The sequence below is a fragment of the Sylvia atricapilla genome, chromosome 13 (assembly GCF_009819655.1).
Source record: "Sylvia atricapilla isolate bSylAtr1 chromosome 13, bSylAtr1.pri, whole genome shotgun sequence".
Lineage (NCBI taxonomy): Eukaryota > Metazoa > Chordata > Aves > Passeriformes > Sylviidae > Sylvia > Sylvia atricapilla.
In genome coordinates, this window is record NC_089152.1 from 12805209 (window position 1) to 12818552 (window position 13344).

At 35.6% G+C, this 13344-nt stretch overlaps 1 protein-coding gene across 2 annotated transcripts in view; it reads left to right on the plus strand.

Moving 5' to 3' along the window:
* Window positions 1-13344, plus strand: part of UNC13C (unc-13 homolog C) — a 125976-nt gene that overhangs the window by 34806 nt on the left and 77826 nt on the right. For both annotated transcript variants that reach the window (XM_066328460.1, XM_066328461.1), the window contains exons 6-9: window positions 88-307; window positions 3657-3884; window positions 5598-5739; window positions 12442-12611. In XM_066328460.1, the coding sequence (XP_066184557.1) occupies window positions 88-307; window positions 3657-3884; window positions 5598-5739; window positions 12442-12611 (760 nt within the window). The remainder of the gene's footprint in view (window positions 1-87; window positions 308-3656; window positions 3885-5597; window positions 5740-12441; window positions 12612-13344) is intronic.

Sequence of the window (13344 nt, forward strand, 5' to 3'; positions counted from 1 at the left end):
ACATTTTAAGTGTAAATGGTATATAGTTTAGAAAGAGTTCATTTGTGTTAAATAATGAACCTGAAGGGTCTTTTTCTTACCCAACAGAAAATACATGTCTTCAAGAAGACCCTGCAGGCTTTGATCTATCCAATATCATCAACTACACCTCATAACTTTGAAATTTGGACAGCTACAACTCCCACATACTGTTATGAATGTGAAGGCCTCCTTTGGGGCATAGCCAGACAAGGCATGAGATGCACCGAATGTGGTGTCAAATGCCATGAGAAGTGCCAAGACCTCCTAAATGCTGACTGTTTGCAGAGTGAGTATTTCATGACAGCTGAAGTGTTGTGTTATTTCACACCTTTGGATTTGTGTGTGTGCTCAGCAATATCTTGAAATGAGGGACCAAATCACACAAAATCAGTAAAGGTATGTTGATGCTCCTCAATTGAGAAGCTAGCCAGGAGCTTTATGGAAAACCTACTGTTACTTTTGCTTTCGTCCTTGAAATCTGTCAAGCGTTGCTGGGCATTTACAAAATAATGCTTGCTAACATCACTGAATTATTCACTTCTCACTGCCTGTGGCAATATCTGAAGCAATTTATTATTTGAAGCAAACCATCTTTGTTTTGCTTAACTCAAAACACAAAAAAAATGTCAAAGGAAATATTAAAAAAAAATTCCTGCTTGTCTACTGTAGTCATATTGATGTGTTATATGTTAGACAAAAATATGGAACAGTAAGTAGGATTTTGTCCCTTCAAAATACTAAATGCGGTATGTGTAAGGGAAAAAAATTAGTAAGTAATTTGGCACTAGAATTGTGGCAAAACGATCTTTTCTTTGCTTTTTCTTGCTCAGTTTTGTTCCAGCCACCATGAATTCTCCTGTGAAAATATATCAGGTGTATTTAAATTATTATTAAATTACAATGCAATTATTGTATGAGATCCTGATACTCTGATTTTGAAATGGGCTTCCATACTCTGGAGTTATTCAACACTGTTCACTGTTGCTATGTCCAAAGCTTCTACATGTACGAAAACTGCATAAAAACTCACTTCTTGCTTCTTTTCACTGTGTTCTCTGTGTGAGGAGCTGTCACAAGGGATGGATACTTGAGGTTTGTACTGCTCAGCAATTAATTAAAATTTCCCAGAGCGAGTGACTTCATGAATTAAATCAGTGATGAATTTCTAAATCAAACTTTTTTACAGTGTTTAATTGTGGTTTTGCGCTGTGCTGGAAACTGGGCTGTTGTCCCCGGCCCTATCATGAGCCCAAAAAAAACCCATCAAAAATGGTTCATGATACATTTGATGAATTTTTATGGATGATAAGTCTGAGAGCATGCAAAAAATAAATAAGATTGTAAGTAATCTGTGGTATGAACAGTTTGAAAACACTGAACAGCTGGGTCTTAAAAGAGGAAAACCTTTAGAAGGCAAATTGCAGGTAAAATATTTCACATGCCTAAGGGATCCCACTCTTCTCATTAGTATGCAAATGTTTCTGAGCATCCTGTCATATTTTTTGCAACAGATTAATTGCTCAGTGTTCATAGTACGATACTTTGAAAATATCTTGTTCCTTGTTTTTCATTGAAAAGATTAATTGACCAATTGGCTAAATCTCTGTTTCTGAGAAAGCTGATCCTAACAGCATCATAAAGTGAAATGTAGCTGTTTTTACCATAGTCATCCTTTTGCTCATCTCATAATCAGTAGGATGTATTGGCCTTCAAACTTCTGTAATTTATTTTTTTTAATATATAATGATTTCTAATGTAGACTGTAGAAATGAATTCACATCTCAAGATCTTTAGGGTCAATATATAAACTTGTTCTAAATTAGATTTGGAAGAAAACCAGTGACACTTTCATTAGCTCTCTCATCTTCAGTAAGATATCCCTTTCTCTAACTAGTTCCAATATTAAATTAGAATTGATTTCAATCATGCTGAGTTTGCATCAGTCCCTAGGGTGAAAGGAGCTTGTTAACGTCTTATGCAATGTAAGTTACACTATTGTCTTAATTAGTTTGATCAATACTACATGAAAAAAGTTGTTGATAGACAGCAGTAGAGGTTGTCAGCAACAGGGGATATAAAACTAATTGCAATAAATGAGTATAAAGAGAAAGACATTTACTTAAAGAAAGTTGTATTTTAACACGTATTTCCGTTTCATCTGTGCTGTCTCAAACATCAGCAAGGTTTCTAACAGGAGTATGCTATTGCATTCAGATTGTGCCCAGGGTTTATCATTCAATTATGTTGTTGCATTTCTACTTTTTAAGGAAGGGCAGAAAATAAGAGAAAATAAAAAAAAAGATCCCTCCTGCATCTTTTAAGAATGACCTAATGTATTTTCCAGGCAGCTCAGCAATCATTTCTTTTGTAATAAAATCGCTACTCAATTTTCAACTGGTGTTTTGTTTCATGGCGGCACATAATTCTATTTCTACTAGTTCCTAGATTTTCAGTCTGGATAATCTTTAATCACTACAATTTTGGTATTCCATATTCAGAAAGATTAGGTACTCTGAACAAGAAATTTTCAAGATTTCTCAAGATTTAGTAGCCATGGAAAACTCCTTGAAGAAGCCATCTAATTCAGCCTTTTGGCAGTCTAGGGTTACCAGTATCTGGTATTTCAAACCACACATTTTCCAATCTTATAACATGATACATTCCTTCTTTACATCTCTCTCTATATAGATATCAGTTGCCTTCCAATGTGCTAAGAAACCTTCAGACACATTGAAAACTGAAGAAAACAAAGCATGTAATATTTGATTTGTAACACTTCCCTGAAATCTTGTGCTGAAAGATGACCCTTTCCAGCTCTATAGAGTTGATAATTTCTTCTTTAGCCATTGCAAGCTGAGTGCATTAACAAAAATTCCTTCAAAAGAACATATTGGCATTTGATGGTTTTGTAAAGAAGGAACTCTATGCTTCTTCAGTGTTGAATCTGATTTATAATTGCATAATAAATTGTTCAAAATTATTTTGTTTTAATTTTACTAACCCTCTAAAGGGAACAGTAAAATGCTTTAATCCTCCCAGGATTTGAGGATGGCTAGTTGAATGATGTTTTCATGACTTTTTGGAAGAGTAGAGTACTTGCTGCTGCTAATGATAATGATGATTCTGACATTCACTGCCACAATCCTTTGAGTTGTGTTTAACAATATGAGCCAAAATTCAGCAATGCCTATAGTAAGTGGCAGTGTCACTTATCATTTTTTCAGTATTTTTCTATCTTGTTTTATATGTTAATCTCATCAAGAATTGAAATGGCCTATTTAGCACTGCAGGAATTTAAATTTTTGCTTCCTACCATTCTAATCATACTGTCTGATGTTTCTTTTCTCACACTCAACTGCAAATCTGATTTTGGGGATTTTTTTCAAGAGTATATTGTAGAAACATTAATCAGAAGCCTTTTCCTCTGACAGAAAAATGACATTTTAATAAGGTGAACTTGTGTTCATAAAACAACTGATAATTTTAGATATCACAAAGAATATATGAGGTATTATTCAGGTGAAATGAAGATCTCCTTCAGGTACTGCTGTACCAAGAGTTGACTGTACATCTTAGATGGGAAAAAGAACAAAATCAATTCTCAATAACAATGGTGACTTTTTTTGCCATTTCAGGAGCAGCTGAGAAAAGTTCCAAACACGGTGCAGAAGACAAAACACAGAATATTATTAGTGCTATGAAGGAAAGAATGAAGATTAGAGAGAAAAATAGGCCAGAGGTGTTTGAAGTGATCCAGGAAATGTTTAATATTTCTAAGGAAGATTTTGTACAATATACAAAAGCAGCAAAACAAAGTGTTTTGGATGGAACATCCAAATGGTCAGCAAAAATAACTATCACAGGTAATTTTCTTCTGTTCTAAGAGTTCTTTCTTTCCTATTCCTCTGGTTCAGGAACAAGCTTTTTTTTGTAAGTAGAGCTGGACTGTGTATTCAATTGCATGCTTGATGCATCTACAAGCAGTTGGATTTATATGACAGCTGCAAGAGTTGAGTTTTAAGTTGCTGAAACCACTTTATATTCTACTGCTCTAGGAAGGAGGACAAGTGAAAATTTATCTCCTCTACGTCCTACCAATATCTCCTGTGCTAATGAAGAGCTTTATGCCACAAACTGCAAGAGTTAAAGTTCACTAAAAAAAGGCTTTGAGTGATAAAAAACACATTTGCACTTAAAAATCCAGATCTCATTGGTTTGAGACTTATTATCCATTTGTGTTGCTTGACTAAGGGTGTGTTCCATTTTAGTGATGCTGATGTTGCATAATTCTGCTTACTCCAAACATATTCCAGATGGCTTCCAACTGCATTAGCCTGGTTGCTCATGAAAGTTTCCAGGTCCTCTGACTTTGGCATTTCAGTTTTTGAATTAAAACCTCAGCATATTCTGAAGGTTGAGAGGTGATGCATGAAACTCAAAAGAATAATTATGGAATTTTGGGACTGTCACCAAGCACTAGGGACATATTTAATTCATGTGTTTATTTTTAGTTCTGCCTCTAAAGGCTACTGAACACTGACTTGTATAATACAGGCCAGTATAATACATACAGTTTAATCCTTGAAGACTTTCACTAGGCTGTCCCTTAATTCTACTGCATAAATAGGAGAAAGATACTTCCTTGCCTTCTAAAAGTTTCTCTGTGGATTTAGAGTGGATGGGGAAGACAAAATATGCTATTTCGTTCCTAAGAGTGTTTTCAGAAATTAGATGTGTTAAAGACTAGCAGAATTTTACTTCTTTCACTGAAGTCAGCACATACAACTGAACCCACACTAAGAGAGGATCTGCTGAGCAAGGTGCCATTTTTAGGTAATCGTTTTTCTGAGCACACCAAGGGAGCTTCATTATCCAAAATGATTGGCATTAGAGAATGTTAACTAAATGTTACCACTGAGATGATTTAAATAATACGTGCAAAATAACAAAGGCAGCTGCTGCTGAATGGTAGAGCCAGAGCAAGCATTTTAGCTGCAGTTCTCTGGCTTTAGTAGCCTGCTCTTTGACAGTTCTGCTTTCTCCTGAGATTTCCACTTTTATGAATTATAACGGAAAATGTTCCTCATGTTTAGTTCTGTAAGCCACAGGGACTATTTTTTATATTATTGGAGGCTTTACTTTGGAAGTGTTAGTTTGGAACTTTGGAGAAAATTTGGAAATTTTTTTATTAATTTATTGGAGGGCAGGGAACTTTAGGGAACTATCAGACTCAAGACAAGTCTACAAGATTATATTCTTTGCTATTTTGATGAAACTAAAGTTTGAGATAAGTATTTGAATTAGGCTTAAAAAGTCATTGATTAGTGCTCAGTGGTGAATCTTTATGTTTATTACTCTATTACACTATCTTTTAAAACATGGTACAGTCCAGAAGGGTAGTTAGACAAACCTTGTCAGTCTTCAGAGTTGCAGACATTGGGGAAATAATCCAGAAACCTTTCTTTCACAATCCCTCACACTGAGGCCTTTGTTTTCTGTTGCCATTGTCACTCTCATTTACTTCTTGGCAATAAAGGCTATCAGAGCTAAAGCACATTTCTCTGCTTTTGTTGCAGTTCTTTGTGCTCAGGGCTTACAGGCTAAGGACAAAACTGGCTCAAGCGACCCATATGTTACTGTGCAAGTTGGCAAAAACAAACGAAGAACAAAAACTATTTTTGGAAACTTGAATCCAGTATGGGATGAAAAATTCTATTTGTAAGTATAGAAAATGCTGTTGATATTGCTTTTTTTTAATCTAAATTTAGGTAATGTAACTCTACCAAGTGAAATATTGTCTTCATTCGAAAATATGTTTTGTCTGTAATATGGATATTCATAGCATTATGAAATTAGTGAGTTCTGAATGGAGAGAGCATCAGAATTTATTATGGCTTTATCTTACAGTGATCGTGCAGCTTATAATTCTTTTTTGGGATTTGTTGGTGGTGTCTAATTATTCTAATCTTTAGAGGAACTTAAGTAACAGTTTTCATACTTCAAACTTACATACCGAGTATTGTCATTAGAAATGCTTTCTTGCGTGCCAGATGCTGACCATGCCAGGTAAATGTGGTTTTATTTGACCCTGTGATTCTCCAAGGTGTAACTGGGGAATTTGGTAGTAGCTGGTGTGCTCCAGGCTCAGGATTGGTGTGTTTGTAATGTCCATACTTTTAGGAGACTGAGTCTTGTATGAGGGTCAGATATAGAGTGTATGGTATGATAGCATTATTTTGTTTATTCTCTTATTTCTTTCCTCCTATGAAGAGAGAAGAAGTTGTCCCTATTCCTATCTACATAAACTATGCAAACAATTTCTATGAGGGTTCAGGCATTTGAAATAGAGCCCTCTTTTCTTCAAGAAGGTGCAATGTTATGACAGGTTACCTTCTTATTATCTAGGACTTCCTTAGTTTTTGGACAAAATCTGCTATCCTGTTGAGGAAGAGGTTAATGTTTCAGTAGTTTGAAAGAGTTTTGGTCCAAGATGCTGCTTCTATTTGTCCGAAAAAAGGTACTAGAGAATCCAGCTGAATTAAATGTCTGCTGTTCTTTTCACAGTTTCAAACATCTCTATTAGAAATGAATGAGTAATTCAGAGAAACTTTTTACAAGCTTCCTCTATCCAGAAAGTATTTTCTTTTTGAGTTAATTGTGTTACTCTGGTAACAGTTGAAGTGTCAGACCTCACTGAGTGGCTTTGAGAGACCAAAAGTAGGAGATTGATTAATTTCTTGCATTTTAATTGTAGGAATTGCGTAATGTCAAAAATAGGATGAGCAATTCAGCAAATTTTGTAGGAAGCTTGTTGAATGTAGTTTCTCAAAGACATGAGCAGGTATACAATAAAATCCCTGGAAACTTGAAAATACTCTATTTTTTTTTCCCAGCACTAAGTATTGCTATCATCTGCTGCCCTAGGAATAATATTTATACCCCCCTCCCAAACCTTACTATAGCATGAACCCTCTGAGCAACTACTTTGCACTGAATACGTTTTCCAACATTTTTATAGTATGTGTGCTTTCTGGAATAATGTCCCTGACTTATTTAATGCTTTGGATTTCAACTGAAAGTATATAAGAATTTCTAAATTGTATTAAATAAACTATAAATGTTTAACCAGAAGATTAAATCTAAAGTAGATCAATATAACTATTTAATTGACTCAGGAATCATTATTTAAATTAGGCTCTATTAGTGGTAATTGATATTTAAATTGTGTTTAAAATCTAATATTAACCATCATTATAACTTTTAAATGATAAAATGCGTAAATAAGATGTCTCAAAAATTTTACCACCCTTTACTTACTTATTATACCAAAACATGTTTTCAAATCTTCCCATCTGTTCCAAAACAAGGATTTGGAAAAAACATTGGCTCCCCACTGTGCTTTTGCTCTGTCATACCACGTGGAGTGAGGGCAGTGTTCTAGTTCTTAGAACCACACATAACCCAGATATGATTGCATGGTAACAGTGAGAGAATGTTTCTAACAAAATGTAGTCTGACCCTCTGTGAAATGACCATGGGACACTGGCATGGATTTTAACAGGGAACCTCATAAAGTGTAACTAAAATAGAGCATTTTGGTGCACAAGGTAGAGAAGTAAATAGGCCAGCAGATGTTTATTTAATGAATAGGTGCTAAGGGCTTTGATCCTTTCTCCTGGCATTATTAGAAATGAGAGAACAAAGTTTTTCTGCCTTTTTCAATGAAACGTAAGTGATAGTAGAGTTTTTTTCAATGCCAGAGCAAAGGAAGAGTCCTGCAGCTGTCACCTTCTCTTTCTGGTTGAGTGTGGCATCAACCAGAAAAGGGACTGCATTTTCTTTTTTTTTAATTACAGAAAGATATATTTTGGATGTATAATTTTCAGCTTTGTAGAAATCTTTAGATTGATACACTATAATAAAAGTTTATTCTCATTCTTTTCTTGACTCTTTTTGACAGTTGGTTACTAAAATACAGGAATCTGTTTTGCCTGACAGTGTTGTCTAGACTAGCACACATCTCCAAATAGCCTTGCTGACTTTACAGGTACCACATTCCCTCTGACCATTCAAAAATACCTCAGATCCAATTGTATAATACAGAGGTCTTTCAAATAACTGGATGATTATTTTACAATATTTATTTTTCCTATTTTGACTGTTAATAAGACAGCATAAGGGCTCTAATAAATATCTTCCTTGGGTTTCTGTTTCAGCTGGTTTCAGTCATCCAGCTGTAGATATTCTTTCTTTAGAGTTACTTTAAAGCGTAGCGTAGCACTTGCACATTATTTATTCTGAAATAAATGATTAGTTGAATTCATTTAAAGCAGTATTTGCTGTAAGTGGCCAAGAAGACTTCACAAAGTCCCTATCCACTGGTTTTTTATACATTCTTGATCAAGTGAATTGACTTTTAAAAAATACGGTCTTCATTCACTGTATCTGAAGATAACATGATTAGTTAAGTGCTTAAATGGTGATCCAGTTTCCAGTGATATTTTAACACAGTTTTGCCAGAATTGTTGAAATAGCTCAAGGATTGTATCCTAAGCAAGAGTATATAACAGAGAATTAAATTACATAAAACAAATTGAATAATAAAACCACCTACACATTAGTTTACTAGATTAATTAATTCTAAAAAATCTTCAGTAATCAGCCAAGTTTCTGAGAGACATTCTGCTATCTCATAGCCTCAGCCCAAATCAAGAGAGCAGAACACCTCTAAGAAGCAATTCCAATGATAAATTGTTTTCTCAGTGATAATGTTTTTCAAAGTACAGCGTGCATGGTCTGAATCTCTTTTTTCAAACTGCTGTCAATCCAGATTAATTTTATACAACTCTCTTTTTGTTATGACAGAGTAAAATAATGCAAGAAAAAGCATAATTAGTCTCATTCTACTTTATCAGAAAGCATGGCCTGTGACAACACTGCTAGAGAATTGGGACTGTCCAGACTAGAGAAGAGACAAGTAGTGGAGGTAAGGATGTCTTTAAACACATCCTTTCTCCTGCAAAGAGGAAAGGAATAATCTATTTTCCATGCTTACTGTTATAGTAGAACAAGAAGTAGCAGCTACAAATTACATTTAGAGAGGTTTGAATCAGACTTCAGAAAAAGTTTGCCAACAGTGGGGCTAATGGAGTTCTGGAAGTGATATCCTGAAGGACCATGGAATTGTCTGTGAACAAAGAACCTAAGGAGAAAGTGGACATAGCACTGGATCTGGCTCTGCCTTGCAGTAATGGCAATAATAATAAACATGAGGGGTAATAAAAACTGTAAGTGGGTTCCTGAATTTACTGAAGGTAGCACAGTATCACTTAGTTGTCATTTTAACACCAGTGCAGATCTCCTAGAGGAGATGTACAATCAGGTCATGCCAGTGCCTCTAATAATAAATTTACATTGGGATACTGCTGTAAAGATACTTTATTATTACAATTTTATTACTCTAGCCATTAGAATAAGCTGGAATTCTGTGAGGCATTGTGGAAATGTGTGGCATTCTGGAAATGCAGAAGTAATGTAGTATCACCAGATTGTTGCTAAATTATTAAAAATGTCTCTTCTGTCCTGCGTCTCTGAATACTCTGAATTCTCTAGTTTTCAGAAGCATCAATACTTTCATTCTCTGGGTGCTAGAGGACAATTCATTTCTCATCTTCCTGTATCACACTTCTGTGAATGCTTTTACTGAGCACATAAAGTAAAGTGGCTAGAAGAGGAACAGTGAAACTAGTATATGTTGTCGAGCATTTAATTCTCTGGGGTTATTTTTTTGGAGTAAACAGAAGCAGGAATTTCACCCAGAGCTTCTGGTCAGATGTTAGCAGTGACCAGTTCTAAAGCAGAACATGCATGTCATTACATAGGGCTGTTTCTGAGTCTGGGCAGGTAAGTGGGATCATTGAGAGACAGCTCTGTAACTTTAGCAGGAAATCTCCCTGCAATCACTCTGCCACAGGGCAGGCCAGGAGGAAATACTAGTTCATCCACTCTTCAGTTTTTAAACACAAATACATGCTATTTTTGTGGTCTTACTCTGGAAAATTCCAATGTAGCAGAGCTGACTCTGCGCTGAAGTTTCGACACGAAGATGAACGCAAGTTAACACACTGGTTGTGCCAGGTCTCACCATGTTTCACTAACCTAAGATTAAAGGAGAAAAGGATGCTGAGGACAACTGAGGATATCAGGGAGTGGTACAGTCATCCTGACCATCTGAATAAATATTTCTTAATCAGCTAAGTGTATGTCAGAGGGAAATTCACGTTGTCTCAGGAGAATAAAAATACGATGTTTGTGCTGAAGTACAAAATGACTTTTTATATGCAGCATCTGCCAGAAAATCAAAGCAGGAATAAAATTTCTGTTAAAAGCACAGGTGTGGTGATGAGCATCACATAAATACCTCCTCAGTGACGGATCTCCCTGTGTTGCTGTAGAAATCCCCTGTCAATTATTTCTGTTGGGAGCCCAGCTAAATGCAATTCAGGACTCTAGCAATGTTAAGCAGTAACTTAGAGCTACATTTCAGGAGAATTAAATGGTTTCTGTGTTTAGCCTAGTTTCTTAAGGCAGCAATGTTTTTTTGATCCGTCTCTATCTTCCTATATTTTGTATGTCCTTTGCAATAGCTTTTGAATTTTGTGATCAGAATTTCAAACAAATTTCATGGATTGCCAAGTAGTATGTCTGTCGTGTTCTATGAAATATGTGGTCAGAGAGAGATGAGATCCTAACTGTCCTCAGTACGAGCTCACCCTATAACAGATAACAGGAGTTCACATAAAGGCGTAATTTATGAAAACCCCAACTATGGGAGAAGATTCAATAGGTGATTGTGTTTGGTTGGATGTCAGGAAAGCCAGTCATAAGACAAAAGGAAACTGGACTTTATTAGTTTTGCAAATCACAGAACAATATACATTTTAATTACCAGAATTATCTGCAAAGTTAAAATCTGGAATACAGACAGACACGAGGATTTCTGTGACAGTGAATAGCACAGTGTGACAGAGTAAAAGCTGTGCATGCCATTTTTAGTGTCTGATTGGCCTTGACAGTAATAAAACCATTTACAGCACTTTATACTTCCAAAGCCCATTACCACCACTAATTAATTCTTAGAATACCCCTGAGGGGTGCTGCTTGGAAGATAAGTTGGAGTATTGCTGTTTTTAACACTGAAAACAGAGACAGATCACTAAGCAGTGATAGTGCTTGGAATAGAATTTGAGAAAAACCTCTTAATCAAGTGTCAAAGAAAGGCCCTGCTGAAGATGTAGATTTGCTGTTATGCTTCAAAGTCATATTTAAACATAAACAAAGATATGCAATGTATAAAATATTTCTGTAGCATTCGTAAATGGATATTAAAAAGATACTTTGTGTGGATGCATGAGTATGGTATGGATTTAACTGATGCCAGCTCTGTACTAGTCAAACATCAACAGAAAGTTTTCCACTGACCCAAACCTCTGTAGTCAGGGTTGGGATATTCCAATCAAGTCATCAAAAGCCATCACAAATGAATAGCAAACAGTCCTCATTGTGCCTTGTAGGACTAGGCAGTAATAGAGTTTACTTTCCATTTCTGTGCAAATAAATGCGGGGTGCAGCTGGGGGTAAAAAAATTTATCCTCTCTGTACTCTGCAGATTGCAAGTGAATGCAAGTGCATTGCTCATTCCCTCACACATCCAGCAGTTTATTGAATCCACTTAACCAAGGAGGGGCTAGTAAGCCACTTAAATTTACAAGACATTTTTTAGAACAGGGCACGGTCCCTACTCTTTCTCCTTACCAGGGAATGGACATCTTGAAAAGCATCAATGTATCTTTTTTAAAAAGCAGGTATTTTTTTTCCTCGGTTTTTCTGATTGCCTTTCTTTTCTTGTTGGAGTGTTTGTGCATACTTCTTGGTCTCTAACAAACACTTCCTGACACACACCGGAAATATTTTTTCATTTTTTTTCTTGCCTTTTCTGTTATTCCATACTACCTTGGTAGATTACTGTATGTACTACATGGCATTCCTAAACAAATAAACCTGACCTAAGTGTACCTATCCTAAGATATTTGTTAAATAATAGGCTCAGGAAGTATGAATTTCATATTAAAAAATTTAATGAGCAGTTATTGACATTCCTAAATACAATCTATGTATATATAATTGAATCAGGGTATTCTCTTAATATGTAGTAATTTTCATACATATAGTAATTGTAACTTTGTCCCTGGCAGTCTGGGATGGCTTTTTATTCCCTGGATGTTGCAGGTTGTTTGTGCTTAGACATTTGGTGCAGTTAAGCAAGCATGTGGAGATGGAATTTAACAAATTAGACAGGAATGCAGAGTAATATAGTTTATAGATCACTCACATTTTGTATTTTGTTTTTGTTTTTTTCAGTGAATGTCATAACTCTACAGATAGAATAAAAGTAAGAGTATGGGATGAAGATGATGATATCAAATCTAGAGTAAAACAGCATTTCAAAAAGGAATCAGATGACTTCCTTGGGCAAACAATCATTGAAGTAAGAACACTGAGTGGAGAAATGGATGTATGGTATAATTTAGGTATGATCCTTACTGATTTTTTTAAAACAAATTTAGGTAGAGTCTTACTACCTTTAACTTTGTGACTTCAAAATAAGTAGTTTTGGTGCCAATGCATGACTTCTAAAATAATAAACATTACAGGTTGATTTGAAAATTAAATCCCCCACTGCCTGTCCCCCTGTGCCACTGGCAGGGAAAACGTAGAGAAGAATCTGGAGTGAAGTAAACCTGTGAAGAAGGGATGGGTGAGGGGAAGGTGTGTTTTAAGATCTACGTTTATTTTTCATTATGCTACTCTGATTTCACTGGTAACAAATTGATTTTCCCTCAAGTCAAGTCTGGTTTTGGCCATGGAAGTAACTGGTGAGTGATCTGTTCCCCATCCTCCTCTCGACCCATGAGGCTTTCGTTAGATTTTCTGTCTCTGTCCAGCAGAGGAAGGGAGGTGATAGAGCAGCTTTGGTGGGCACCTACTGGAATCAACCCATCACACTCAGACAGAGTAGTCCAGGCTGTTGATAAAGTCTTCATAACTAAAGGGAAATAATAATAATTAATACAGATACTAGGTAGAAAATGAAAGTAATTTCAATTGATAAGGAGAAAGTAGTAAATAAATAGCTCTGCAACCTTGTTTGAATATGGGAGATAAAAAGATTCTTGACTTCATAGTTAAATATTGTATTTTGTGCCTGAACCATGTCTGAGGTACTAAAAACATTCTCATTTTCAACAGCAAGACTCCCTGGCT